Raw genomic sequence first — 26701 nt, forward strand, 5'->3', positions numbered from 1 at the left:
CCATTGAGCCGTTGATGAGGGAGCTGGCGGGTGCGGCCCGACTGCGACAGATGAGACAAGGAGGAGTGCTCCATGCTCATTGCCAGGGGCGAATGATATAGCCGGGAGGCAGGCGGCTATGACACGTCTAGACGGACATTTCCTTTCTCGAGTGTTAGGTCGTGTTATTCACAGCGAGCGTTGGTTGGATTCATGCCGTATCATCATCATCAACAGCAGCAGCATGGGAGGCTAGCTAGTCATGTACGAATAACAAGGGTAGATGCTATCATGAGCCTTCGGTTGGGGAAGATTGGGAGGCGGGGACGCGAGGGCGAACAGACGCTTGGATCAATTGATGAACTGGGTTAGTTTTTGAAACACGATGCGGGAATGTGATGGGAAATCTGAGAATGGAGAATCGAGAATCGAGAATTAGACATGTTCCGATCCCCAAACCAGACAGCGGGAGGCGGGATCTGAGATCTGGGGACGACCCACTACGGCAACCCACTTGGATCTGGCATGAGCCGGCATGACGTGTGTTATGGATTATGGACCCCTTTCTTGAGCGCATCATCGACATGGCAAGTGGTGATATATACACCTTGGCTTTACCACATACCTACTAATAGTAACTTCCACTGCTCGCCATGTCCTCTCCTTGGATTTTCATCTGCCCCTCCAGCCGCGGCATTGGGCACGCCCTCACTAGGCGCCTCCTGCAGACAACCACCCTCCCCATCCTGGCCACCACCCGCCGCGACCCCTCCTCCACCAAGTCCTCCCTCCTCCAGGACTTCCCCTCGCCCGATCTGGTCGCCCCGCGCCTCTCCATCGTCACCTGCGACGTCACCGACGAGTCCTCCATCGCCGCCGCCGCCGCCCGCGCCGCAGAGCTCTTCCCGCCCCAGACACACCACCTCCGCCTGGCCTGCGCCATCCCGGGCGTGCTGCTCCAGCCGGAGAAGAACCCGCGCCAGATCGATGCCCACAACGCCCTCGAGACCCTCCGCATCAACACCCTCGGCCCGCTGCTCCTCGTCAAGCACTTCTGCGACTTCCTCCCGCGGAGGGCCACCGCGCTGGACCCGTCACCCCGCGAGGACCGCGTCCGCCTGCCGGGCCACGCCACCTGGCTCAGCATGTCGGCGCGCGTGGGCTCCACCGCCGACAACCGCGCCGGCGGGTGGTACTCGTACCGCGCGAGCAAGGCCGCCGTGACCAGCGTGGCCAGGGGCTTCGACATCTACCTGCGGGGGCGGTGCGGCGACAAGGCGCTGGCCATGGCGTACCACCCGGGGACGGTGAGGACGGGCCTGAGCAGGGAGTTCTGGGGCAGCGTGGGGGAGGGGAAGCTGTTCAGCCCAGAGTATGCGGCCGAGCGCATGGTGGATGTGATTCGCGGGCTGGAGGTGAGCCAGAGGGGCAGGTGTTGGGACTGGAAGAACGAAGAGGTCCCTCCGTGAGTGGAAAACTCCCCATGTTAAGGTATGTCAATGCGAGGTTGGGAAGAAAAGGGTGGGGGGTAATTGTTTGAAGCGATAGGTGTTGATTACAGTAGTTGCTGGCTAGGTCTCCGCTGTAGCTGATGGTTCGTAGACTGTATAATGGGGCTGGCGCCCCTCCTTTTTTGGACCCCGATGAACCCCCCCCGGCCGCCTGGTTAAAACGTGATGGAATGTCTATAGGGCGACGTTATGGAACGAGGAGCCATCCGGGGTCGAGGTCTTCTCCTTCTCTGCGCTCTCCTTCTCGTCCGACTCCTTGTCCTCGCCCTCGTCTTCTTCCTCTTGGTCGTCTTCGTCATCCTCCGTTTCTTGCTCCTTGGAGGCCGGCCTCAGGGCTACTTGATGTTCCTCCTTGTCCTCTAACCTCACTTTCTGCTCATCCTGGTCTGGAGTAGCTATCGATTTCGGCTCCGAACTCGCCTTGGCCTTCTGCTCGGGTTCCTCTTGGTCGTCCTCCGTCTCTGAATCATCGTCCGAGTCGTCGCCGCCCTTGGGCGGAGTCGCGGGCTTCTCCCCCCCCTCTTCTTCGCTCTTGCCGTTCTGTACTGTGCTAGGCGCAGGCTGCTGGGCTTTCGGCTCGGGAGCGGGCTCCGGCACGACTGGCGGCGCAGGCAATTGGTCGTCGCTGGGCGGGCCTGGCCGCATGGCGTCCAGGTAGAACTTGGTGACACCCAGAATGCGGCCGTTCTTCTCGCACGCCTCAACCCACTCGGGCCGCACGACGGGGATGTTGGTCTCGACCGCCTTCTCCCAGGCCTGGCCGCGGCCCTCGGTGGTGACAAAGTGCGTCGTGTCGATACGCACGCCGTCGACAATCTTGGCGCCGATTCTGTCCACCGCCTCAGCCAGCTTCTCCCTCGTGGAGCTCGGCAGGATGCCGGTGGTGATGGTGATGCCGCTCAGGTCGGTCATCTTGTGGGTGCGCACGGCGACCTTGTCGCTGGCAAAGGTGCCGGCGGTGGTGCGCAGGACCAGGTGGAACGTGTACTCTGTGTCGACAGCCAGGCCGCTGATCTTGGTGCTGTGCATCTGCATGGGGCGGGGGATGTTGCCGGCCTTCTGGCCGTTGCGGTAGAGGCTCAGGGATATCAGGTCGGCCGTGGCCAGCTCGATGGGGTCCCACTCGAGGACGACCGACGTCTGGGTGGCATTGCGGCAGCGGAGGACGGGGACGGCGGGCTCGCGGGCGCCGAAGGAGCTGTATATCTGGTCTTGCAGGGCGCGGAAGTCTTGCTGGGCGACGGCCTCCTTGGAGGCGTTCTGGCCGACGGTGATGTCGACGATGCTTCCGGACGAGATGTCGGGGGGAAGGAGGATGGAGGGAAATTCGATCTGAATGGGACATTGCGGTTAACACGGGCGAGCTAGCTGAAAGAAAGGACGACATACTAGGCGCTTGTCTGGCGTCAGGAGGACGGTGACGCCAGCGTCGACTTTGCCGACGGTCAGGGAGACGAGCATTGTGGCTGGCTCACGGAGCTCCTCGATGGGGGTCGGGGTTGATCTTGGACAATGTTTCGGTGTAGATTCGTCGGTTTCAGAGTCGAATGGCCGTTCGTGAGGAAAAGTTGGTTGCGCTGGTGCAGCTTTGTTGCGATACCAGGGGGGTTGGAGGGTGCTAGTACTTGTGACTTCCAGGTTGTTGGTACTTGGTAGTAGTGCCTGAGCTCACTTCCACTTGCGACAGCTCGTCCCTGAGTCGATCACGTGCACGCAGATAAGTCAAGGTACCTAGGTGCTAAGCATTTCATCATCATTTCACTTCCAATCCTCACCTGGAAACACACACACCGTCACCCCCCATTTTACCAATTTCATTGACGGCAGAACTGTTGAATTAAGATACGTGCAGCGCTAATTATAAAGGGGCCTCCTATAAACGCAAACATCCACCACCTCTTTCACCAACACCACCAGTATCCGCAGTCTTGCACCGTCCAACTTTAGCCCTTCTTGGGCACAACGTCCTCGTAGGTGGTGCCAACAGCGATCTCATCGTACCAGACCTGGCGGAAGGGCTGGTCGCCCTCCATGGTGCCATCGTCGTGCCAGGCGTTGGCGTACAGCCCGACGCGGAACTGGAAGTGCTCGTCGTCATTGAGCGTCGTGGGCAGGCCCGACTTGTCGAGCACCACCTTGCCGTCGAACCACATCTTGAACACGCCTGAGTTGTCGCTCTCCCACTTGCTGTGGAGCACGATGGTGTGCCAGACGCCCGGGGTGATCTTGGTCAGCGAGTTGAAGCCCTGGATCTTGCGGGTGCAGTCGGGCTCGCGGTAGTTGCCGCTGACGAGGCGCGTATAGAGCTGGTCGCCGCGGATCGCGATCATGGTCGACGGCATCCACTCGTCGCCGCAGGGGGAGCCGGCCCTCTTGGCGATGAACTGGGCAATGTTGTAGCCCTGCTCAAACTGCCAGTCGCCCTGCAGGCGGAAGGCGAAGCCGTAGAAGCGGTCGTCGCCGCGCGTGTAGCCATCGTTGAAGTCCACCTCGGAGTGGTAGCGGCCATCGTAGTTCTCATCGTACTTCTGGCTCATCTTGAGTGCCGAGTCGCCACCGTAGACGACGTTGGTGACCTCCTGCACCTTGCCGTTGTGCTCTTGGCGGACATAGTCCCAGCCGTCGAGGTTTCCCGAGTTGTAGAAGATCTGCTTGGCCTGCGAGACCGCGGGGAAGACGGCCAGCGAGGCCACGGCCAGAGACTTGAAGGCAACCATGGTGGGTGAAGCTTGACGTGTGTATAACACAGATGGAAGGCAGAGGGGTGTCGATGGTCTGAGGATTTGTGCTATGTACGATGAAGCCAGCCCTACCGCCGATGCTATGACAGCCACGCTTAACTTATATTAGTCGGCTCCAGGGCTGAGCCGAAAGGAAGGATTTAGAACGACCTCCCTAATCCGTACACTGAACAGCCCACTAGAATCTCCGGGCGAAACCTATACGAGGCTGGGCGTTGGATCCTACGGCAGCCAACAAGCGGTTGTGATTTACAGACTTGCGCTCTGAGACCCCTGGTTATGGGCAATGCGACTGTGTGACAGCCTGGCAGGTTAGGTCTGCTCTCTCACGGCCCGTTTCACAGCACGTCGTAGCCAAGGGGGGTAAACTTGTTTCAGAAGATCGGCTCCCCCGTATCTGTTACAGATCTCCGCCGAGTCTCGTGTTATTATGTACGAAATACATGCACCATAGTATTAACCCTATTACTATGGCAAACCTCACTGATGCACCGAGAGATGGGCCAATAATCATACTATGCAATGACAACAACAATGCTCTTACAGATGTGGCGCCAATCCAGATAGTAGCGGCCGCAAGGTAACATTTGCCCGTAGAGTAGCACCTACTAGTGGATTGCATACATGATACTAGTATCCGTAGTAGTACGGATACATAATTCTATTAGGTCCCCATCGGCCTAGCCCCTGAGAAGGATCCCACGAGTTGCCTAATGGAGTATTGCGAGCTCGTGATGTGCGCCACACACCCGATATTGCATCGCTCCGGCCCTAGTTTTCTTGTGTAGACCCCTAATCTTCTTATGCAGAAACGGGGTCGTGACTTGTCGATCCCCAGTAAACCAGCACTGAGGGAGTTTGACATCGAACATGGGCAATTTACCCATATCCCCCGTATCGTCCGTTCGTCGGGAATGACCAGAAACGCTACAGTACCTATACATGACCCACATATCTCTATCTGTCCACTCTAGTACTGCTACTATGTAGTAGCAGTAATGTTACATGTTATACAATATTACAATTACTCGGAGCTGCGGGACACGTGGGAGTCTAGACCCCGAACCGTACCCATAGACCTTTGCTCCATAGAGTTAAACACACGGGGAGCTTATGAAACAGGATCGTCCGGGGATCCCTTTGCTGTCTTCTCGGCGGGACTCTGCTCTTTGTCTCACCCTTCTCAGGGTTGCGGCCGCGACTTCTCTGGGTAGCTCGTGACTGTTATAGCATCAAGATCAGATCCTATAACCATTTCCTTGGCCTTGGATTCCGCCAAGCCACGTCTGGGCTACGAAGGTTGGGATTCTGAGTCTTCCTCCCGAACTGCGATTGGGACGAGCCACGAGTGTCGGAATTCCGAGTCTCACTCTCAAGGTGACGTTGGGATGAGCCACGATTGCCGAAATTCCGAGTCTCACTCTCAAGGTGTCGTTGGGATGAGCCACGAAGGTTCGTATCCCGTGTCTGCCTTCCGGCGTGTGATTGGAACGTGTTTCCTCCCCGCCGGTCCCCGGAGAAGTAAACGTCCTTTTGGTCGACCTTGCCGCGCCCAGTCTTGCGTTTTTGAACTGCCTCCATCACGTCCACCACGCTCCTCCCAAAGGCCTCCTTGTCCGGGTTCGACACAGCCCGGAGAGGGTCTACAACATGCATCCACACCGTGCCCTTGATGTCCCCGTGCTGCCCTTTGCCAAACTTGTCATATCCCTTGGCCTGCAGGGCCATGTACACCGCCGCCCGGATCCTTCTCTGAGCAGTGATGCGCACCACAGCCTTGGCGCTTGAGGTGCTTGTCGTGATAAACCAGATGGGCTGCGTCAGGGCCTTGTTCGCGTAACGCTCGCGGTGCTGGGGCGCGAGGGGGTGGCCCCGAGGGTCGAGGAATGCCACGTGGTACGGGGAGATGACGTGTTTGGGCGTGAAGTTTACCATGACGCCAAACTTTGCAAACTGGGCGTAGGGAGCCTTGCCGGCGCCATGAGGCGGGGTTCGGGAGACCTCGCCGTTGTCATGGGTGATATCGTACTCTCGGAGAAAGTTAAGGTTGGTCTGGGTGGTGGTGAGTGTCCCGTCGGAGCGGAAGAAAGGCTTGCACCCTTCGGGTATCATTCGTCGTGTGGATGGCGGCCCGGCCGGGCGGTTTGCGGTCGAGGAGAAGAAGGCCCTGGGGCTCGTCGTGGGTGAGAGGCAGATGGGAGCGAGTGGCGCAGAGCAGAGCTTCTGGCGTAGGGAAGCTCGTGCTACCGCCATTGTGATAATGAGAGTGCCGGACTGCCGTGGACCATCTTCGCCGGACTCGAGGGAGTCAGACGCAGGCCTCGAGTGATGTCCTGTGCGTCTCGTTGGGACAAAGTTGGTGCAATGTGGCACCGTCTCGTAGGTAGGAGCTGCATCAAGCTCGGACTCGAATGTTTGTGCGTGATTATGTAAGCCACATTTAATGCACTACACTGTTACTGAGAAACTTTATCATGTGGTGAGCTCTGGGCCGCCCACAAGGTACCGCACTAGTGTTATTTTTCTTTCGGATTGAGTCATCTCGTCAACAAAGAAACAACCCATGTCTGCCATGCAACCGGACTGTGGGCTGGGCTTTCTGGGCCCAACAGTGGCCCGCCACTCTACTCGTAATGAGGAGAATAAAAAGGCCTGCACCACCACCCAAGCCCACACATCCACACCATCATCACCCACTGCCAACCTAGCTTACTACATCCTCTCGCTCCCCCCACGACTCTCCATACTGTCCACATTCTGATTTTCCTATACAAAACGCCGATATGCCTAAGAACAAGGGAAAGGTACAGTTCGACCCCCCCTCCCGGAGTCACCCCTCTCAAGGTGCTGCGCTGTGCAACCCCGCCCCCACTATTCGCGTGCACTGCGCGAGGAGGAGGGACTGAGTCTTGCCACAACGACCTCTCTGAACAACATGGCTGACAATGAGAAAAACAACAGGGCGGCAAGAACCGCAGAAGAGGTACCAAGGAGAATGACGACCAGCGTCGTGAACTCACCTTCAAGGAGGACGGCCAGGAGTACGCCCAGGTCGTCAAGATGCTCGGCAACGGCCGCCTTGAGGCCCTCTGCTTTGACGGCAGCAAGCGCCTAGCCAACGTACGTCTCCCCTTCTTCTTTACATACCCGCTCCTCCTCCTCGTGGAGGAGAAGCCACATCGTGTATTCTGACACTAATAACTTGGGCCGAACAGATCCGCGGCAAGATGCGCAAGAAGGTCTGGATCAACCAGGGCGACATCATCCTCCTCTCGCTGCGCGAATTCCAGGACGGCAAGGGCGACGTCATCCTCAAGTACACGGCCGACGAGGCCCGCACCCTCAAGTCGTACGGCGAGCTGCCCGAGAACGCCAAGATCAACGAGACCGATAGCTTCGGCCAGGGCGAGGACGGCGAGGCCTACTTCGAGTTCGGCGAGGCCGACTCTGAGGAGGAGTCCGATGATGGCGGCGCCGGCGGCAAGAAGGAAGTCGACATCGACGACATCTAAACCAACCGCCATGGCAAAAACCCAGTCGCCGCGCACCCTTTTTTTTTCCCTTTTTATCTTGTACCCCGCGCGCGCGCACTTCTCTCGCAGTCCCTGCGGGGCGCGCCATCCTTGCTTCACCTTTTTTTTTCCGGTGTGGCGGGATGTCTCGAGGGCTGCCAAATACTGTCTTCTCTCTCAACCCCGTTGAGCAAGCATTCCTTTTGTTTCGCTTCCGGGTCCCACGACAGTGATCGGAGTGGAGTCGAGGGCAGCCGTGATGGGAGGGACGTCACGGCTTGCCAAAAGTCTGCCTACGCCTTTTTGTGGTTTTTCTTTGTTAACGAATGCACGAGGTACCATATTTACGAATCATGGGCTAGGATGCTTTTCATAGACAAAGAAATACAATGATTCCATTTTTATACACCAGTCTCTTTGAGCACTCGCGGCTTTTTTTCTCTGCCTCTTGTCTACGTCCCATGTAAAATACACAAAGAGCCTATTAGCCCACCAGATGCCACACGTACGGGCCTACTTAGTAGGTAGCTTGGGCTACCTACCTAGCCTTTTTGTAAATCGGAGACGCCCGCTTCCAAAAAGAACTAAAAAGGCCACTCACCGTTCCCATCAATGACGCCGTCCACAGGTAGTAGCCCAATCCGTAATATGAACTCTGTTAAGCCAGGCTCCGTACACAGGACCAAGGCTCCATACCATCGCTACATCTATCCGCTTCATGTTTCAACCGTTTACCACTCATCGTCGTCGTCTTCATCATCTGTAACAGCTGCATTAGCGGAATGCCAAGACACATAGGCGTGGACTTGGGGGAAACTCACCACTTCTGCTGACCTTCTCCTTCCTCTTCTGCAATGCGGCAGCCAGAGCATCAGCCATGCCACCGCCACCGCCAGGGGCACCAGTAGGAGGGCCACTTGAGCCGCCTCCCGAGTCGGGGTTCCCAGCAACCTGCGCTGCGCTTCGGTCTCGTATCTGGCTTCTGTCCACCTTTTTGAGGGAAGCAATTCCGCCCGCCTTCTGGATGTCTCCGAGCATAGCAGATCTCCCCATGTTTCCTTGTGGCAAGGCCGCTGCAGGAGCGCTGGAAGAGTACCCAGAGTCTCGGTTCGGCGGAGGGGGCGGTGGCGGAGCCGGGGGCGCTCCTCCGCTTGACGATGTCGGCGGCATAGGAGGTGGAGGTGGGGGTCCCGCGCTTGATGTCGGAGGTAGGGGCGGAGGCGGCGGTGCGCCTGATGTTGGAGGTAGGGGCGGAGGCGGCGGTGCGCCTGATGTTGGAGGCAGTGGCGGAGGCGGTGGCGCGCCTGATGTTGGAGGTAGCGGAGGAGCTACTGGTGGCGACGAAGCATTGTTTGTTGGAGGCAACGGAGGCGGCGGCGGCGGCGGCATGCTGGCTACTGGAGGCGGAGGTGGTGGGTTATTAGCTGCCGGCGGAGGGGGAACAGGTCGCGTGCTCGAGGGAGGTAGGGGAGGCGGGCCAGCAGCTGGCACTTTCGGGGGCAGAGGGGGAAGGCTAGGTGCCGGTGTAGCATGCGAATCGCCTCCCGAGCGTGGGGGAGGAGGGGGAGGGACGGGCCCACGGCTAGGGGTGGGAGGTGGAACCTCGCGTCTGTTAGGGAAAGGAGGCGGGACAGCAAACTTGTGGCTGGAGTTGTCGCTTTCGGCCGGGGCTCTAGATGCGGGTGCTCTCGGAGGGGGAGGGGGAGCCGTGTTGGATGATCGGGGTGGCGGAGCAGGCTTTGTCTGTTCCTGGCGAGCAAACTTGCCTGCATCAGCCAGGGGAGGAGGAGCTCTGAACCTGGGCCGGGGCGGAGCGGGCGATGACTCGGGGGAGTCTTGCACGGGAGCATCAACCTTCCCAGACCGTCTCGGCGCCGGGGGTGGCGGTGCTTTCGACCCAGCAGGCGGCGACGGCGCCTCGGGTCGACTGCCAGGGGGCGGGGGAGGAGGAGGAGGTCGAGAACTCCTCGAGTCATTGCCATTGAGCGGTGGCGGCGATGCGGCCTGTTCCTGCATCTTCTGCTGCTCTTCCCGCAAGAAGTCGACAATGAACTCTTGGTTGTCCCGGATGAAGTCATCGTTCAACCCCTTCTCCTTCAGATCTTCACCAAAGTGTTCTCGCCAGAGAGGATCAAACGCATCAAGAAGCGGAAATTCGGACGGCCTGCTGCCGTTGAGACTCATGGAAGACATCGTAGCGGGCATCGAAGGGGGCGGAGGGGGTAGATTCTGTCGCGGAGACTCCGGGGGCGTCGGGGCAGAGGAGTGTCGATGACCAAACAAACCTCCAAGCAAGCTATGCTTCTCCTTGTGATGGTGGGCTCCGCCAAATGGCGTTGATCGAGTGGCCTTGCTGGCGTTCTTCTCACGGTCGTCCATCTTCTTCTTGAACTGCTTCGCCTCCTTCTCGTCGACAAAGCTCAGCGCAGCTAAGCAATTTTCTAACTCGAACGTGTGAAAGAACGTCCGGTCTTGGTTGTAGGCCCACGTATCAAAGATCTCCTGATCCCAAATGACTCCGCGGTTCGAAGGCTAGGGGTCATCAGTAGTCAGCACGCAAGAGACACGGCCACGACGAAAGGGAGCGCCTACCGAAATGTCTACCATCTTGAGCCAGTAGGTATGGCCGACGAGATCGTCTGCCAGGACGATAGCGCCCTGCAATCCGGTGTATGTCCATTTTGATCGGTTCGGGTAGGCAACGTAGAGCCTAGCGACAGCTACAGCCTGGATCTTGTTGGACTGCTTGGGCACGAATCGCTTGACGGTGTCCTTATCGTCATCGTTGAGAATAGAGGGCATTGTGGCGTCGCGATCGGAGCTAGTCAGCTCTCAAATGATGCTTGCCGTCGAGATCAGCGCCGTGGTGATTGTAAAAGGGGTCAGGTGGCGAGAGGCACTGAAAGCATCCACAGAGGGCAGGTGTTGTCCAGCGACAGTCGTTCAGTCGTGTTATCTCAGTACGGGGGGGCGGAGAGTCGGCGCCTCATGAGGCAACTGGATTCTGGCGGCAGGCACGGAGCTCGTCAGATAGCAAAGATGCCGGGGGGGAGAATGGGGACAGTGGGTGCCTGATTGTCCGCGGGGACTCATCTACAATGGGCTGCTAACGAATGACGACGACCAGCGCGTAGGCGTAAGGAGAGGAGGGGGCGGTTGAAGAGGATGGGAAGTTGGCTCAGATTACGTTCCTCTTAGCCCGGTGGAGGAGGTAGGAGCGCCCGGAGCATGCAGCCGTTGGGGTTGGGGACAGTTTGGGTCGCTGACATTCTGGAACAGCTTGGCACCAGCCACGCCCGGGAGCGCTCAGTGGCTCACCCACCATCTGTCCACCACCACAGCCACACCCACAGTCTGCGCGTCGCCCCGAATGCGTGGCAGGTTGTCGTCATCTCACAGTACTAGCGAGCAGGTGGAAATCGACGGGTCCGTACACCCTTGTCTGCTATGAGTATCAATCGGTGCAGTTGCTATTGGGGTTCATCGCCCCAGAGTCAACGAGTACCAAGTTTGCTATTATGTTAGACATCACACAGTTGACCTCTCATGCCGCCCATGTCTCACTCGGACAGTGAGTCGGCAAGTGGGGTTAGTTCCCCCAAGTTGGCGGATGGCGGGGAAATCATCACTAGGACCATCGGTTGACACATCACGAACGTTTCATTTCAGAATTGTTTCGTTCACTAATTATTCATTGACTCGTACTTCGTACAGTATCCCCGAGATGACCATAATCGTTCAAGGACATCTCATTTCTTGTTGAGAGCCTCCTTCTTGGCCTGGCGGTCTTCCTTGGTTCCCTCCTGCGCGGGCATGCTAGCAGGCTGGGCCGGGCCGGGCTGAGCGCTGAAGGGAGCGAACTTGGGGTCCTGGCCGGACTCCTGGACGGGCTGGATGGAGAACTGCTTCTCGCCCTGCATCCGGGTCAGTAACGAGTGTATCATGGTGGTTGGCGGCGCCTTGGACTGGGCACTAACCTCGCGCTTCTTGTCCTGGTCAGAAGGCATGTTTGGTGTCGGTTGTGTTGCGAAGGAACTTAATATCACTTATGCTGATCGACCGCTTGTTAAGATGAGAGTAGAAGAATAGATAATTTGACCAAAGCGGAGAACTGGACGTTATTTGTAGGCATGACGCTACCACGTACGGGGAACCTCAGCTGAAGGTTGATGACTGGACCGGGATGACGTCTGCTCGGGAGGCGTAACCAGCCAGCACTTTGCGCGGCCTGTGGCGCACGGGTTGGTGGGAGCACACGAGGAAACTTGGAAGTAGCCTGTTCCCAAGGTCATACTGGACCCCGACATGGAATTCGGCACCCTGTTGCATCTCACCATTGTCATGGGACATTCGCACAGCTCGAGCCAGCCTCAATGTCTGTGCTTTGGATGGTAAGGCTACTCGTAGTAAGAGGACCTAATACGTAGTACGACGTACGAGCACAGATAGGTACCCTTGTTGGGCCTTGGCACTTGGCCCTGTAAACCCCCGCGCTCCAGCGCCTTCGCGCCTGGGTCGGCCCCACTTCAGCGGGTCCTCCACTGGCTCCTGTTCGAATTCACGCTGGGGTCTGGGCATCATGACTGTCAAACCGTGAACCACTGAACTTCACCTCCAGGTTCTCACCATCCATGGATCACCAGAACCCTGATGCATGCCCCGCATGTCGACGAGCGATGCGCCCCAACCAGTGAAGCTCTCACTGCCTCTGGTAGACCTCCTCAAATCCCGCCGCGTATCTAGCCCAATGTCAGACCTAGCTTACCCTCACCTAGGAATACCAGCAGGATCTATTCCAGGAGCTCCGTGCCGAAGATGAGCTCGCTGTCATTGCCCGCGGCCTGGGCCTGATGCGCATCATCACAAACCTTCTCCACTCCTACGATGCGGCTGGCAACAACCTCATCGTCGTCGTCGGCGCTGACGAGCGCGAGAACGCCTGGATCGGTGAGGCTCTAGCCGAGCATGCCGCCATCAGCGCCGCGCCCAAGGCCCGTGGCCTCACGGTTGTCAATACCGACTTCCAGAGTGTCGGCGCCAGAGAGAAGATGTACGGCGGTGGTGGCATCTTCAGCATCACCTCGCGGATCCTGGTTGTGGACCTCATCACCGGTCTATTGGGTCCGGAGACCATCACTGGCCTGGTTGTCCTCCATGCGGACCGAGTCATTGCTACGTCTCTAGAGGCCTTCATACTGAGAGTCTACAGGCAGAAGAATAAGGTCGGCTTCCTCAAGGCCTTTTCTGACAACCCTGATCCCTTCACCACAGGGTTCTCGCCTCTGGCTACCATGCTGAGGAACTTGTTCCTCAAAAAGGCATCCCTCTGGCCGCGATTTCACGTCACCGTGGCGCGGTCTCTCGAAGGTAAGAAAAAGGCCGAGGTCATTGAGCTTGAAGTCCCCATCACGGACGCCATGAAGGAGATACAGAACGCCATTATGGAATGCGTCGAGGTGAGCATCCATGAGCTGAAGAAGGGAAACTCGGGCCTCGAGATGGACGACTGGAACCTGGACAGCGCCCTTCTCAAGAACTTTGATGTGATCGTGAGGCGCCAGCTCGACCCCAACTGGCACCGAGTCAGCTCCAAAACCCGCCAGATTGTCAACGACTTGACGGCGCTCCGAGGCCTGCTCAACTATATTCTGACATATGACGCCGTCTCATTTCTAAAACATCTGGACACCATCCATGCGGCCCACTCTCCGCCCCCGGGATCTACTCGACAGACGCAGCCTCCGTGGCTGTTTCTTGATGCAGCCCAAACGATATTCGACACAGCTCGCAGAAGAGTCTACTCAGCCAAACCGAAAAATATTGGCCAGGAAGAGAACATTGATGCTCTCCGCCCAGTTCTCGAGGAGCTCCCCAAATGGGCCTTGCTGGCCGAAGTATTGGAGGAGATTGACAGAGATCTGTACTTTGAACCCCCCGCAAGGGACGACTCGAATGGGACTATTCTAATCATGTGCTCGACCCCCGAAACGTGTCAGCAGCTCCGGGACTATCTACAGACCATGCACGTCAAGCCTAAAACGGACAAGCAGGAGACGGACGGCGAGGAGGAGGATGAAGACGATCATAAGCCCTCGGCAGCCTTCATGATGCGGAGGAAACTTCGAAACTATCTGAAATGGAAGAGGGGGTTCGCGAAGGCCACCCAGACCCTCTTTGCCGAGAATCAAAAGGCGCTGAACGGTGCCACCGACTCTCGCCCCGGGCAAGGCGGATCCCGAGGCGGCAAGGCCCCGGCGAACAAGCGGAGGCGTGTTCGGGGGGGAGGTAATATTGGCGCCATGACGGGTCGCACCGACAATGGCAGTATCGCCCAATATTTTGAGAAACCGGGTGAGGTAGCGGACCTCATGGCTGAGGTGCAGATAACAGAGGAGGAAGCACAACAGAAGCCGGACATTATTTCTGATCCCCTGGACGATATGGATGACTTCTTCCAGCTTTATGAAATGCAAGACCTGGTCGTCATCCATCCCTACGATGGGGACCAGGACGAGCATGTTCTGGAGGAGGTCAAGCCCCGCTACATCATCATGTATGAGCCAGACGCGTCCTTTATCCGCCGAGTGGAGGTATATCGATCGTCCCACAACGACCGGAATGTGAGGGTATACTTTATGTACTACGGGGGATCCGTTGAAGAGCAGCGGTACCTATCGTCCGTCCGGCGGGAGAAGGATGCCTTCACCAAAGTCATCAAGGAGCGGGCAAGTATGTCGCTGGTCATGACGGTGGATCCTCATGGCGCCGAGGATCCCCAGGAGGCGTTCCTGCGGACCGTCAACACAAGGATCGCCGGAGGTGGGAGGTTAGCAGCCACGGCCGAACCCCCCCGCGTGGTTGTCGACGTGCGTGAATTCCGATCTTCACTTCCGTCGCTGCTCCACGGCCGGTCCATGGTCATCGTCCCCTGCATGCTCACGGTGGGCGACTACATCCTCTCGCCCAACATTTGCGTGGAGCGCAAGTCGGTCAGCGATCTCATATCGTCCTTCAAGGACGGCAGGCTGTACAGCCAGGCCGAGACCATGTTCCAGTACTACAGGAACCCGATGCTACTCATCGAGTTCGACCAGAACAAGTCCTTCACCCTCGAGCCCTTTGCCGACCTCTCGGGCAGCATGAGCAGCGTGGCCCCCGGGAACGTCTCGTCGGACCTGCAGTCCAAGATTGTGCTGCTGACGCTGGCATTCCCCAAACTCCGCATCATCTGGTCATCGTCGCCGTACCAGACGGCCGAGATCTTCGAGTCACTCAAGGCTCAGGAGCAGGAGCCGGACCCGATGGCGGCGGTGAGGGCGGGGCTGGACAAGGATGCAAGGGCCGAGGATCAGGCCTTCAACTTGGAGCCGCAAGAGATGCTCAGGGTCGTGCCGGGTGTGACGCCGCAGAATATGAAGAATATCATCTTCGAGGCGGAGAATATGCGGGAAGTGGTTAATATGACCCAGGATGAACTGGCTCCTCTGGTGGGTAAGACTGCAGCGAAGCAGATCCATGGCTTCTTCAATAGGAACGTGATGGCCGAGGTAGACGACTAATTTATTATTGGGCATTGATATCACATAATAGACTTGGATGCAAAGACAAGTATCATAGGATTGATCATTGATTCATATCTCCCTCAATGTTTAGGAGAAGGGTATTTATAAAGAATCGTCATAGGTAGTCGCATGAGCAGGGTATCTCGAAGCGTCCCCAGTGTGAAAAAAAAAATCAAGGGTCCCAACCATAAAGCAAAACAGCCCGTCGTCGTCGTCATGTCGCCCATTCTCTCTACCTCGCTCAGATCGCTAGATCCGGATGCTTCAGTCTCCACATCCACTTCTTCGCGGCCCATCTACCACGCAGGCTTCTCCAGTCCGACGTCATCCCCGAAACCCGCGGCGGTCCGGTAGATGGGTCCTACTAGACGTGACTAACTGTCCTCCTCCGCCTGGATCCAACGGCGCCGCAGGTCAGGCAGGAGATGACGATGCCAAAGAGGGAGACGATGGCGTTGACGACTGCCTTAACGGCCGTGGCGATGGCGCCAATAACGGCCATGATGGCGGCCCCGATGGCCCCGAAGACGCCCTGGATCTGTAAAAGGGACTGTTAGAGATCTGGTGTCGTCCAAGGCTGCGTATCAAGAGAGGGAGGGACTCTTCCGTGGCTAGGACATTTCTGGAGAATGCGAGGCAAGGAACCCGGGTAACTTACACAGCTGACGACGGCACCCATTGTGAAATATAAATCGTATGTCTGTACTCTGTATAGGTGTTTGCTTCTTATGATTATTTGCAGGTGTGTATGAGGAGAGACGATGTAGCAGGAAGACTTGGGGTGCACCGCGGCACCGGCTCAGGGCATGCTCTTATACGACCAAGTCACTCACACCTGCCCAACGCCATCATCGCTTCTCCTCGTCCTCCACACCCAATGGGCTCGCAAACGGGCAAGAAGCACGAACCCCTTTGAGAGCCAGGAACACGACCACGGAGCAGGAGCAGGCGCTGGCCTGACGTCAACCACATATGCCCCACGCACGGGCGACGGCAGGCAGGAACAAATCACCGGCGCACGATTCCGATGTGCGTCCACAATTCCCGGAGCGAATGCACCGGGCGGGTCCCCCTAGCAAGTAATAGCACTATTTAGGTAGTGATACGGCATGTAGGGCCCTGCAGCCGCTTCGTGTGTGAGTGGGTGAATTGGCTGTGGTCACAGGCGTCAGCCACAGCGGCTTTTGGGCTGGGGATAACTCGGGCGTTTGCTTCCCTGTTTTCCATGTCGCAAGAGGGAGGGTGGGATCTGAGATGCGTGGCGTCACAGAGCGATTCGGGATTGAGCACGGCGATGACTGACGTATGCGGCTACACGTTGGTGAGCTTGGCATCTCCGGAGGAAGGTCATTGCCAAATTTCGACAGATGCTTTTCCATTCGAAAATTCGTCTTACCAGTGGCGTTGAGTCTGCCTTTTTTTTTTTTTTTTTTTTTCACGCCTCCAGTTTCTCGATGTTTCTGCGTCCTCCCTTTTTCTTTTGTGACGTCAACCCCCGCGACAACGTGCACCTCCTCAGTGACACCCTGCGACAGACTTGCTTGCGCGTGCTCCGGAGATCATGACACCTGCATTTTGTTATCATGACGAGTATGCCGGGGGTTCACAGATAGTTCTGTATGTTAGATGTACGCATATGTAGATCGGAATTAAGATACGACAAGTGATGAGTGTGGTGTCTAGGTACTATTGTACATGAGTGTACGGAGTATTATAGCTTCCAAGGGTATATCCACCGCAATAGGACTTACAGATAATTACCAGTATCGTACAGAATCGTAGGGGAGATGGCTCATTTCGGAACAAACTCCGCCGCCACACAAACGCCATGCATATCTTGGGCCCAAATCATCGAAATCGCAGCGACCACCACCTCTTCTTCGCCGCCGCCGTCGTCTTCTGGATGTTCATCCTCCTCAACCTCTCGCGGTGTCGCGCGTCCAGCAGGCCCAGCGCGTCGTCAAAGTGCTGGAAATGCTGCCGCCGAGGCAAATGCGGCCGCTCGTCGCTGCCCATCTTGATCCTCTGCACCCTGCGCAGCTTGCCCAGGCCGTACCAGCACACGACGAGCGAAAGGATCACCGACACCCCTGTAACACCTCCAAAGCCCCAGTTGGTCTCCTCGATGAAGTTTTCGAGGTTCATGCCGTATAGACCAGCAATGAAGGTGCCCATCGCAAGTCCCAGAGTCCCTACACTGAACTTAAGGTCCAGGAGCATGAGCGCGTTGCGGTTGGCATCGAGAATAGCGCGGACGCTGCAGCGCATGTCAGTCATTTGGCGCACTTGTCAGGGTTTTAGCTCAGCGACTCACATCTCCTCCGTGTTTCGAATGCCGGAGACGAGGTTACCCGCCTCCTGAACAATCTCATCTGTGAGCTTGTGGTAAGACTCCAGCAACATCTCCACCTCGGTGTGGTCATCCATCCCTCTTCGGATATCATGCGCCTTCTCTGTGAGGTACATGGCGGCCAGATCGTCGTCGGCCTCGAGCAGCTCCTCGATAGCGTCCCGCACCAGCTTCGCCTTCTGTTCGAATGTGCTTACGCGCTTGGATAGAATAAGGAGCATCCGCAGCTTTTGGCGGTCAATGTCGTCTTCCAGCTCGCTCAGGATATGCATGACAGGCGCGCGCACAGCTTCGAAATCGGCTTCGAGCTCGGATGTAACCGACGTCAGGACCGTTTCCAGGGCCCGGAACTCGTACGGCAGCCCGCCCGCAGGCGGCGAGCTCATCTGTTGTAATTTTCCCTGCAGGTCGTACATGAAGGCAGACTGGGAGTAGGAGGTCTTGGAGCCGTAGACATCGAAAAGGAGTACACGGTCGTGCTTGATGAGCACCTTGAGATGCAGCAGGTTGAGAAGGATGGCCGACGGGCGAACGAGGATATGCGGCAGGTTGGACGAGTCGATCTTGCGCAAATCCCGGGGCAGCAAACCATACTACAGCAGTGTCAGCCTTCAGCAACTATTGGACACGGGCCACAGCATGTGTACAACGTACCTTGGCGATGAGTTCGGACTTCTTAAACTCTCCATCCACCAAAATCACCTTGCCGTGCTCGTCCACCTCTGTGCATCGCAACCGCGGCTCGAGGGCGGCTTTGGCGGCCAAGGTGCGCCTACTGTTGAACATTGACCCGTGCTCGATATTCTCGTGCGAGGGGAGATCGTCCGGGTGGAGAGCCGTGCTCCCCCTCTTGGCCGTGCTTCCCCATAGCTTCTCCTGCCAACTTGTCGCATGGGCTGCCTTGGTGGCATCTGGTTCCGAGACCTTTGCTGTGTAGCTCGTAGTTCCAAAGCTCCTGATGGTTGACGTCTGACGCTGCCTGGACAGGCATCCAGATAGCAGTAGCCTCGTCCCATGATCAAATGGCTTGGGGTCAACGCATTGGTATGGGCATGAATTCGACAGTTTCCGCCGGGGGCATGACCTCGTAGCATAAGTCCGTCGACCAGCCTTCTGGGCGCCTACCACGTTGGCAGACGAGGGGAAGGTAGGATGGTTCTGGCTGGGCCCATGGCTGAGGAGGGCAATCTCGTTTTGGAGGCGCAAGAAGCGAAGCAAGCTGCGCGAAGGGACCGGGACGGTTACTCGACACGCAGCCGCCGCTGCTGACGACATTATGTGCCCTTGATGGGCAGACGGGGGTCGAAGTGTCGTTCGCGGCAACGAATGCGGGAGATCTCGAAAGACGTTGCTGCCGGGGACGCGTCGTCACTTCATGGGTGCAAACTAGATCGGCGGTGAGTAGGTATCGCGGCGACTGCGACTCGGGTTAGGGAAATTGTCGAGGCCCAGTGCTGGGACGACGTCGTGGGCGAGCAGGTTGCGACGAGTCCGTGACTCGAGCAAATCTGGATGCATCAGGAAACCGAGATAAAAGGGCCTCGGGAGAAAATGTCGGGCGCCGGAGCGTGGCAGATGCACTGTGGTCAGCTCACCGCCCAGTTCGCAGGCCAATCGGGCGACCTTGGAGGCCTAAAGACCCTGAAGACTGCCCTGGAGGCCGCTCTGGAGGCCGCCGTCGCTCCTGTCCGGCGCCGCCCGCAGCGGCCTTGCCACCATTTTCGGGGCTTCAACGCCACTGAGACTTGACAAGAGTCAAGAAGGACTCAAGATTGAACAAGACAACCATGAACGCTTCCACTTCCCCGACCCAGGAATTTTGACTCGACACGGGTCCCATCCCATCAACCCAGAATTACCAACTCTGGAAACATAGCATTCCATCAACCCCCTAGCTGCAGTGTACCTTGGCAGCCCCATCAGCCGTTGCGTTCTCGGCCTTGGGGATCTACGAGCACTGTTGGTACTATTATCCGTACACCACCACAGTGTACGGATACTACCTCACCACACAGCCTTGCATCCGCATATCAGGGTCTCTCAGGGTCTCGCAGGGCCATGAGTCCCGGTCTCACCCCAGTGCGCATCCGGGGGAAACGTAAGACACCGTCGACCAAGCCTCCCGCGGCCCTGCGACAGCACCAGGAGCAGGAAAAGGAGCAGCAGCAGCCAAGCAAGAAGCCGAAACGGTCCATATCCACCGTCATGGCCACACGCGCCTCGAGAGCCCGCCCCAACCTCGACACCCTCCCGTCGGAGATTCTAGAGACTATCCTCCTCTACAGTACAAATCTTTCCCTTCCTAATTGCACCCCGCTCATCGGGCTCAAGCTCTCAGAGCGAGCCACCTTGCTTCGATTCTTCATCTGGGCGTTCCACGAGACGTGGCTCCAGTCCTTCCTCCATGGGCGTCCTGCCAAGGATAGACCACAGACTCAAATTCATGGCGACTGCACCCTTCAAGTTTGTTCCATCTCCTCACCCATGTCATTCATTTCTTAGAAGCTAACTCTCATCCAGGCGGCCGTCCTAAAACAGCCGTGGGCCACCATCGACTTCATCCTGCAGGCAGAGCAGACCTGGGCAGACAAGCATGCCTCCGCTCGACGAGAGTCGCGCTTTGACGCCCGTAAGTCCTTTGAGGATGACTTCCAAAAGACCCTGAAGTGGTGTCCCATTCAGGTCGAGTCCATGCGGTGGGACGGGGAGGATATCAACCCCACGACTCGGATCCCCGAGGCGCTCATCACAGGCCCATGGTCCGAAGAGCAACAGAGACGGTTGTACTGGCTGGCCCGCGGTGGCATGCTCGTGGGGCCCCCAGATTCCGATTCCGAGACGATGCTCCCCTGGGAGACAAAGATGGAGTTCCTGCGCAACGCCGTCATCAACGCCGCCGAGCCCAATATGATGGCCATCAACTGCCTCATGGGCGCCTGGGTCTTCCAGCACCTCCCCGGCGATGTTGTGAGAAAGGAACTGGGCAACATTGATCTACGTGTGAAATGGGGGGATGACACCGACGGCACGAGGTATATCCTTCAGCGGACGCGCGACGCCCTCGACATGTTCCTCGACTATCGACAGATCTAAAGGAGCTCTGTCTAAGGGTACCCAGTGGTAACCCCAGAGGGCAGTTAGCCCCGTAGTGGGGAACTGACCAGCCGTCAAGAATTAACCCAAGACTGTTTCCAAAGCGACCAGGCCCGAGAAAGCCTGACAGCCCGTCACTCAACGTATATCATCCCCGGCTGTCAACACATGGATACGACGATGGTATCGCTTTGAATTTATCAAGCCCACGATGGAAATACCACAGCCACACAACTTCTTTCGCTACAGTATGCGCGGGAGTATCATATTTAGGTTCTGTTTGATGATATCTCAAGAATCATCCAATGTTATGTGGATAATCCAGCCTCTGGTTGTCGTAAGACGGGAGGTCCAACATTTTTGAAATCAAGCTCAGCTAGGCCGTCCGACGGAACTCAGCCTGGCCGCCAAAATCAAAGGTCAACTATGCCCAGCGGCCTTGTGCAGAGTGCATTTCGAATGTTGGCGTCTCGTTATCTGCTCTCCCAAGCATATATCTATCAGTCCTTGGATGTAAGAGCTTTTTTCTCTCCTGGGAACACAACTTGTGCACCTAGACGGAAAGTGTCGAGTCTGTCGTTCAGCTGGAAGACCATTTTACATACTGGGTTCTTCCCAGGTTTTGTCGATCCCGTCCAGCGATCCGTACCATATCCTCAACTGGAGTCTTGAGCATTCATAGAAGTATCTGTCATTCACCTATGCCAGAAACATGTCGGCCACAAAGAAGCGATGAACTCGGCTGGCATCTTCGTCTTTGGTTTCCAAGTGTAGTTCTCACGCGAAGGCTCGTGAGAAATAAGCCGGGTTTTGAGGACCGGATCCTGGTCATTGATACTGAGCTTTGCACGAATGTACTGGGCTGTTTATTTTCTCCGCCAGCTCAGGTTCAAGGATATACACACCCCCCTACTCGGGACTTACTGAGCTTGGGCAGACTCCACTTGGGGGGGTTGGGCAATGTGAAGCTCGACAGAGGGATTTCCATCACAGTGGCCTCCAGTTCGACCTCGGTAGTCTTCTGACGCACATAGTCCGTTGCCAACGCCATTGCCTGGTTGTGAAGAAGCCAGTGGATGTCAACACGCCAGCACACTGAGGTATGCTGAACGATAATTGGCCAGTGCTCCGAGTCTTTGAGTATGAGCCGCGACGCGACGAGCGCCTGGCTCTTTCCCATGCGGAGCTTAGTTCAGGGAACAGGAACACTGCCGGCTCGAATGCCAGGGCCCTTTGAGGAGCTGGACAGAGGCGATGATTGCGTTCATGGTGTTGTAGCTGCGGTCTTTGGCCTCTTCGAGGTTACGTGCGATGCCAATGAGATGACAGTCTAGCAAGTACTAGGCCCTAGTTGCTATATAATGCGGAGGCTGGTGGCAAAGTCGTCCAAGTCGCTCAGCTCGCAGGGGTTGCTGCTCTTCTCAAACTCAGTATACCTGAGGGTCACGCTCCGGACTGTGTTCAGATGCTGGAGAAAGGTTCCACGCAGAGTCACAAGAGTCATCCTGGACAAATCTACATGGTAGTCGCAGGAGGTCACGTTGGCTGGTCTCGTACTTATTTTGACGATATTGGGTGGGAAATAGTAGAGACCACAGCCCGAGTAACTTCGCCCCTTAACGCAGATATTCTTGCCGAGAGGGCACGGTTAAGCACAGTACATGCTATAAGGGTCCTCAGAAGTTGCCTCGCTGAGAAGCAGCCTCAACCTCTGCAGCTTGGAGCTAGCCATGGCAGCAGTATCTGAGCCGGTCCCGTACACCTCCTGATGGAAATCCAGGACCTCAGACCAGAGCTGGGCCGCCAGTTCCAATTCCACGTCGCCCCCGTCGCCCATCAGACGCTTCATTTCACCGTGTCGCATGTGTGCGTCGGCCAACTCGGCAACCGCACGCATCGTCTCCGAGTGCCGTCCCCCCCACCAGCCCATATATGTCTCGATGATATACTCGAATATCTTCTTCGCCGTGGAAAAGCGGTGCTGCTCAACGCAGACCCTACCCAGGTTGAGCCTGACGGCGAAGGCGGCCGGGTGCCGCGGATACAGGTACTGCTTCAGCCCATCAAAGGCTGCCCTGAAACTGTTCTCTGCTTCCTCAACATTATTCATGCGGAGACAAATCTCTCCAATATCATTGAGGATCCGGAAATAGATCCGACCACGTTCCTCCAGCAGAAGTTGGTCGCTGCCCTCGTCATCCTCTTGCGTTGACCGATCAAAATATCCAGCCGCCAACTCCAACGACTGTAGCGACTCATCCAGCCTCCCTAGCATCATGAGAGTCCGCCCCTGGTTATGTATGGTGACCATAGTAGCGCCTTTGTCTTCCACCGTGTTCTGCAGCATTCTGTGAATGGACCGATCGTAGGCTTGCATCGCGAGGCCATAGTTGCGTTGGGCGTGATAGACCAAGCCCAGATTGTTTTCAATGCCGGCCATGAGCTCTAGGTCTAGAGGGCATGGGTGCTCCTCCTCCTCGAGAAGGCTCAGTATTCCTTGGTAGAGCTTAGACGCCTCGTCGTGGCGGCCCAGATGGCGGAAGAGATTGCCAAACTTCTCGAGCTCGACCAAATCCAAGCCAGCACCCATCCGGTCTTGCTCCATGTAGATCTTGCACTGATCAGCATGCGGCTCCAGCCTTTGTGCTATAGCGAGGAAGTCTTCGTCATTGGACCGCGGTACCTTGGCCGCTACCAGAGATACAGCACATCTGATGTACTCTGCTTCACTGCCCCTTTCCTTCGCCTTCCACCGGGCAAATTCGTGTATTGCAGGGTGGATTTCGTACATGATCCCTCTTCCTTGGCCGCGAGGTTTGCCCTCTACGAAGGAAAGGTTCCGCAGCGGTGCATAAAACTCTTGGAAGCGGTATCTCGTCGCTACTTGGCGGACCCAAGCCGGATAATCCTCATCCGTTGCATTCAGGCAGAGATCGTACCACATGTCCCTATGGTCGAGAAAGCCGAATAGCATTAACAGCTGGGCGGAGAGCGGGCTAGTATGCTCCAGCTCCTCGAAACTGAGCTCGAAGGAGTGTAGAAGTGCTCTGTCGGCCGTGATGATCTCGGCATCCAGTTTCCGCTTCAGCCATTCCTGGGCGTAATCAGCCACAGTTAGAGGATAGTTTGATATGACAGATGCCGCGAGGGTTAGTGACAGAGGGTGGTATTTTAGCATGCTGCAAAGCTGGAGAGTATCTATATAGATTGTAAGTGAACTTTCAGGCCCAACATCGCTGAAGAGCTGGCTAAGACAATAGGTGGATGGCCTTACCATCATCAGCCCCGACAAGGTGCTCGTCGATTTCCCTTCGAAGCAGTTTGGCGGCATCCATCTCGGGCAATCCTTTAACTTCAATCCTTCTGTGATAGTAGCTTGCAACCTCTTTCCCCCTAGTAATGAGGATGATAGAGCCATGTGGGAGGCCATCTATACACCGTCGAATATGCTGGTGTAGTACTGAGGCGCCAGGGATTCCGTCTATAACGAGAAGCCATTTGGTTCGCCAAGAGCCTCCCAGTTCCTTAAAGAATGAGTTGATGAGCACAGTTCTATGCTCATCGTAGTTTCCGCCAGATTCCGAGCTTCTACTCTCTGGTCCGTGGGCGACTTTGAGGAAGCCCATGATACTCTGCTCAAACGCCTCCTTCGTCTCACCCGAGATCCAGAAGATGTCACGAGTTGGGTGATTCTCCCGCTGCCTCCTAACATATTCGGAGACGAGTTGCGACTTGCCGACACCACTCAAGCCCCAAACCGCCACGGTGGATCTTTGCGGAGGCTTTTGATGGTGAAATCCCAGCCAGCTCTCCAGCTGCGAAAGCTCGGTCTGCCTTCCCACGAAGTGACGCTGCTCTGGGAGAGACAGTGTCAGGGCTATTTCGGCATCCGATGAGATGACTGATCGTGCTTCTACAGCAGTCCGTTAGTTCCTGGTACCATTCCAAGCGGGTGCTGGGTCAAATATGATAGAGTAGCCGCTACAGCCGGCACATACCTGGTTCAGGTTCTCTCCTGGGCCCCAGCCTAGTGATAATCTCCTTCGCATAGGATGCTGCCGTCACGGCTGCGTATGGCTGCCAGTCATCGTTCTTATAGGCGTCCGCAAAATCGCTTATCCCCCGAACAACAGCAACCGGAAGCCTTGTCATCATGCCGGCCGCCTCCATTTCGATGGCGATTCCACCAAATCTGTCTCTCAGCTCGTCCCTCCTCTCCTTGGACTTGATAACTCCATTGCCGGAGAGGATTGTGCCATAATGGACCTGAGGCTCATCGCGGACATCAGGCTGTGTCCCCGACGCCAGGAACTCACTGCTGGGAGGTGAGAGTGTAGGTCTCCTGAACTCAGCCGCCGTGTCCAAGACGTGTAGGTGCCGCACAAATCCAGGACCAGATCGACCTTGGTGGACCTGGATACTGGTGATGGCTGAGCGCAAGAGGGAATGGGTCGAATTCTGCCACTGTTTCAGACGGACTTCACCCTCTTCCACCTTGACCAGGTCGTAGCCAATCACCCCCGGGTTGTCTCCGTTGGGAACGGCCACAGCAACATCCCCGAGGCGAATATCTCGAGTCGGGGACGGAATGCCCGCGGCGATGCCAACCAACAGGCCTGCCTCGAGGTTTGGGAAGTCCCTCAAGGCCTCCGAAACCATGCTTCCCGAAACGCCCACCCCTGCTTCCCCCGTGGGGTATCCAGCAATCGCCACATTATAAGAGGCGATCCTGCCGAGGGTGTAAATGACTGTCTGGCCTGCAGATCTCTCGGGGACTCCGTCATGGACCTCATCCAGCATGAGGCACGCGGCCTTCTGTTCCACCACCAGTGGGCAGAAGAGTATGATCGTGTAGTCCCCGAGCTGAGGCGCTCTGGCCATGGCGAAGAGTCGAAACCGGCTGCCAGATGGTGGAAGATGGATGGACAGTCAAGGCTGTCTCAACACGGGCGAACGAATGCGACGTTTCAATTTGGTATCGGCGCAGTGGCGGATGCATCAGCTGATTGGCGGCTTCATGGGTTCATGCAGCGAGCTCCGCGGGGCTTCGACTCTCTCTGGAGTGATAATGTGAGGCTGAGCTCGAGGCGCACTCCCTCCAACAGCATTTCCCCTCCAACCTGGGGATATTCCTGACCATCGCCACCTTTCCCTTGACTTGAAAGAAGATCGTTAGTCTCCGCCCTCGCACTGGATATGACCTTCCCAGAGCAAAGCACCCGATTCGGCCAATGCTCAATCCCAGCCTCGAGTGGTGAAGACGTCCCGCCACCTTTGCCACCTCCCAGATACTTGCCAGGCCTCCCTGGCGACCCTGCGTGGGGGACGACGGCAGGCGATCTCTACGACTGGAAGCATAAGGCATCTTATCCAACAGACTCCAACCGCAGTAGACGGGCCAGCCATACTACCCCGCCTCGTAACACGACTCCAACAAGCCCTGCCGCGGCATCGGCATCGTCGTTTGGAAGCGATGTCACCGGCAGCTCGTACCCACCGCGGCAGAGGGGTCGCAAGCGAAAGAGAGTCCCAGAAATCACCCTCAACGAGTTATTCGTGCGACAGACGCCACCGAATTCCCACACCAGGGGCACATCCCCCATGGCGTTCTCCGACAGTGCCAGCGTCCATGGCGCATCAACAGAGAGAACCTATATCGCCTCCTCTCAGTCCTCCCAAGGACGGCTCTCGGACCCGGAGGGTTCCTTCACTCAGGACGCCGATAGCGATCGCGGGGACTTGTCGGTCTGGTGCTGCTATCTTCATAACGACAGCACGGGGGAGCCATGCCGCAAGACTTTCCGCCTGCACAGCCAGCTGAGCAGGCACAAGAGGGTATGCCATCCGCGAGAGACATCCACCAGGCGCTACTCGTTCCTGGAGCCCCCCAGGGAAAACCCCACTCGGCGACACCGGTCCCGGAGAGGCTCGTCGCCCCAGCTCGCATCCCCCC

The 26701-nt window shown here is 57.0% G+C and overlaps 12 protein-coding genes across 12 annotated transcripts; 4 read left to right on the forward strand and 8 right to left on the reverse strand.

Moving 5' to 3' along the window:
* Nucleotides 1-514: 514 nt before the first annotated feature.
* On the forward strand, nt 515-1448 carry ACO1O0_005401 (uncharacterized protein; the record flags this gene model as incomplete). The annotated part of the gene is made up of 2 exons (XM_083194823.1): nt 515-519; nt 668-1448. The coding sequence occupies 2 exons, from the start codon at nt 515-517 to the stop codon at nt 1446-1448; spliced, it is 786 nt and encodes a 261-aa protein (XP_083049736.1).
* A 216-nt stretch (nt 1449-1664) lies between these two features.
* ACO1O0_005402 (uncharacterized protein) lies at nt 1665-2951 on the reverse strand (the record flags this gene model as incomplete). The annotated part of the gene is made up of 2 exons (XM_083194824.1): nt 1665-2822; nt 2880-2951. The coding sequence occupies 2 exons, from the start codon at nt 2949-2951 to the stop codon at nt 1665-1667; spliced, it is 1230 nt and encodes a 409-aa protein (XP_083049737.1).
* A 482-nt stretch (nt 2952-3433) lies between these two features.
* ACO1O0_005403 (polysaccharide lyase family 20 protein) lies at nt 3434-4207 on the reverse strand (the record flags this gene model as incomplete). The annotated part of the gene is made up of 1 exon (XM_083194825.1): nt 3434-4207. The coding sequence occupies one exon, from the start codon at nt 4205-4207 to the stop codon at nt 3434-3436; it is 774 nt and encodes a 257-aa protein (XP_083049738.1).
* A 1269-nt stretch (nt 4208-5476) lies between these two features.
* Nucleotides 5477-6484, reverse strand: ACO1O0_005404 (uncharacterized protein; the record flags this gene model as incomplete). The annotated part of the gene is made up of 2 exons (XM_083194826.1): nt 5477-6454; nt 6479-6484. The coding sequence occupies 2 exons, from the start codon at nt 6482-6484 to the stop codon at nt 5477-5479; spliced, it is 984 nt and encodes a 327-aa protein (XP_083049739.1).
* Nucleotides 6485-7014: 530 nt separating this feature from the next.
* On the forward strand, nt 7015-7743 carry TIF11 (translation initiation complex factor eIF1A; the record flags this gene model as incomplete). Its single annotated transcript, XM_083194827.1, has 3 exons — nt 7015-7035; nt 7193-7351; nt 7447-7743. The coding sequence occupies 3 exons, from the start codon at nt 7015-7017 to the stop codon at nt 7741-7743; spliced, it is 477 nt and encodes a 158-aa protein (XP_083049740.1).
* Nucleotides 7744-8474: 731 nt separating this feature from the next.
* Nucleotides 8475-10545, reverse strand: ACO1O0_005406 (WASP family protein; the record flags this gene model as incomplete). Its single annotated transcript, XM_083194828.1, has 3 exons — nt 8475-8503; nt 8565-10275; nt 10336-10545. 3 exons carry the CDS (start codon nt 10543-10545, stop codon nt 8475-8477), a joined length of 1950 nt encoding a protein of 649 aa, XP_083049741.1.
* Nucleotides 10546-11492: 947 nt separating this feature from the next.
* On the reverse strand, nt 11493-11750 carry ACO1O0_005407 (uncharacterized protein; the record flags this gene model as incomplete). The annotated part of the gene is made up of 2 exons (XM_083194829.1): nt 11493-11657; nt 11721-11750. The coding sequence occupies 2 exons, from the start codon at nt 11748-11750 to the stop codon at nt 11493-11495; spliced, it is 195 nt and encodes a 64-aa protein (XP_083049742.1).
* A 656-nt stretch (nt 11751-12406) lies between these two features.
* On the forward strand, nt 12407-15302 carry rad16 (ssDNA endodeoxyribonuclease RAD1; the record flags this gene model as incomplete). Its single annotated transcript, XM_083194830.1, has 2 exons — nt 12407-12454; nt 12519-15302. 2 exons carry the CDS (start codon nt 12407-12409, stop codon nt 15300-15302), a joined length of 2832 nt encoding a protein of 943 aa, XP_083049743.1.
* Nucleotides 15303-15669: 367 nt separating this feature from the next.
* On the reverse strand, nt 15670-15984 carry ACO1O0_005409 (uncharacterized protein; the record flags this gene model as incomplete). Its single annotated transcript, XM_083194831.1, has 2 exons — nt 15670-15843; nt 15964-15984. The coding sequence occupies 2 exons, from the start codon at nt 15982-15984 to the stop codon at nt 15670-15672; spliced, it is 195 nt and encodes a 64-aa protein (XP_083049744.1).
* Nucleotides 15985-17153: 1169 nt separating this feature from the next.
* Nucleotides 17154-18930, reverse strand: MRS2 (CorA family magnesium transporter; the record flags this gene model as incomplete). The annotated part of the gene is made up of 3 exons (XM_083194832.1): nt 17154-17562; nt 17620-18248; nt 18310-18930. 3 exons carry the CDS (start codon nt 18928-18930, stop codon nt 17154-17156), a joined length of 1659 nt encoding a protein of 552 aa, XP_083049745.1.
* Nucleotides 18931-19713: 783 nt separating this feature from the next.
* Nucleotides 19714-20748, forward strand: ACO1O0_005411 (uncharacterized protein; the record flags this gene model as incomplete). Its single annotated transcript, XM_083194833.1, has 2 exons — nt 19714-20118; nt 20176-20748. 2 exons carry the CDS (start codon nt 19714-19716, stop codon nt 20746-20748), a joined length of 978 nt encoding a protein of 325 aa, XP_083049746.1.
* A 1648-nt stretch (nt 20749-22396) lies between these two features.
* ACO1O0_005412 (uncharacterized protein) lies at nt 22397-25629 on the reverse strand (the record flags this gene model as incomplete). The annotated part of the gene is made up of 3 exons (XM_083194834.1): nt 22397-23946; nt 24023-24661; nt 24747-25629. The coding sequence occupies 3 exons, from the start codon at nt 25627-25629 to the stop codon at nt 22397-22399; spliced, it is 3072 nt and encodes a 1023-aa protein (XP_083049747.1).
* Nucleotides 25630-26701: the final 1072 nt, after the last annotated feature.

Source organism: Amphichorda felina, assembly GCF_050947745.1.
Source record: "Amphichorda felina strain 45539 chromosome Unknown scaffold_5, whole genome shotgun sequence".
Taxonomy (NCBI): domain Eukaryota; kingdom Fungi; phylum Ascomycota; class Sordariomycetes; order Hypocreales; family Bionectriaceae; genus Amphichorda; species Amphichorda felina.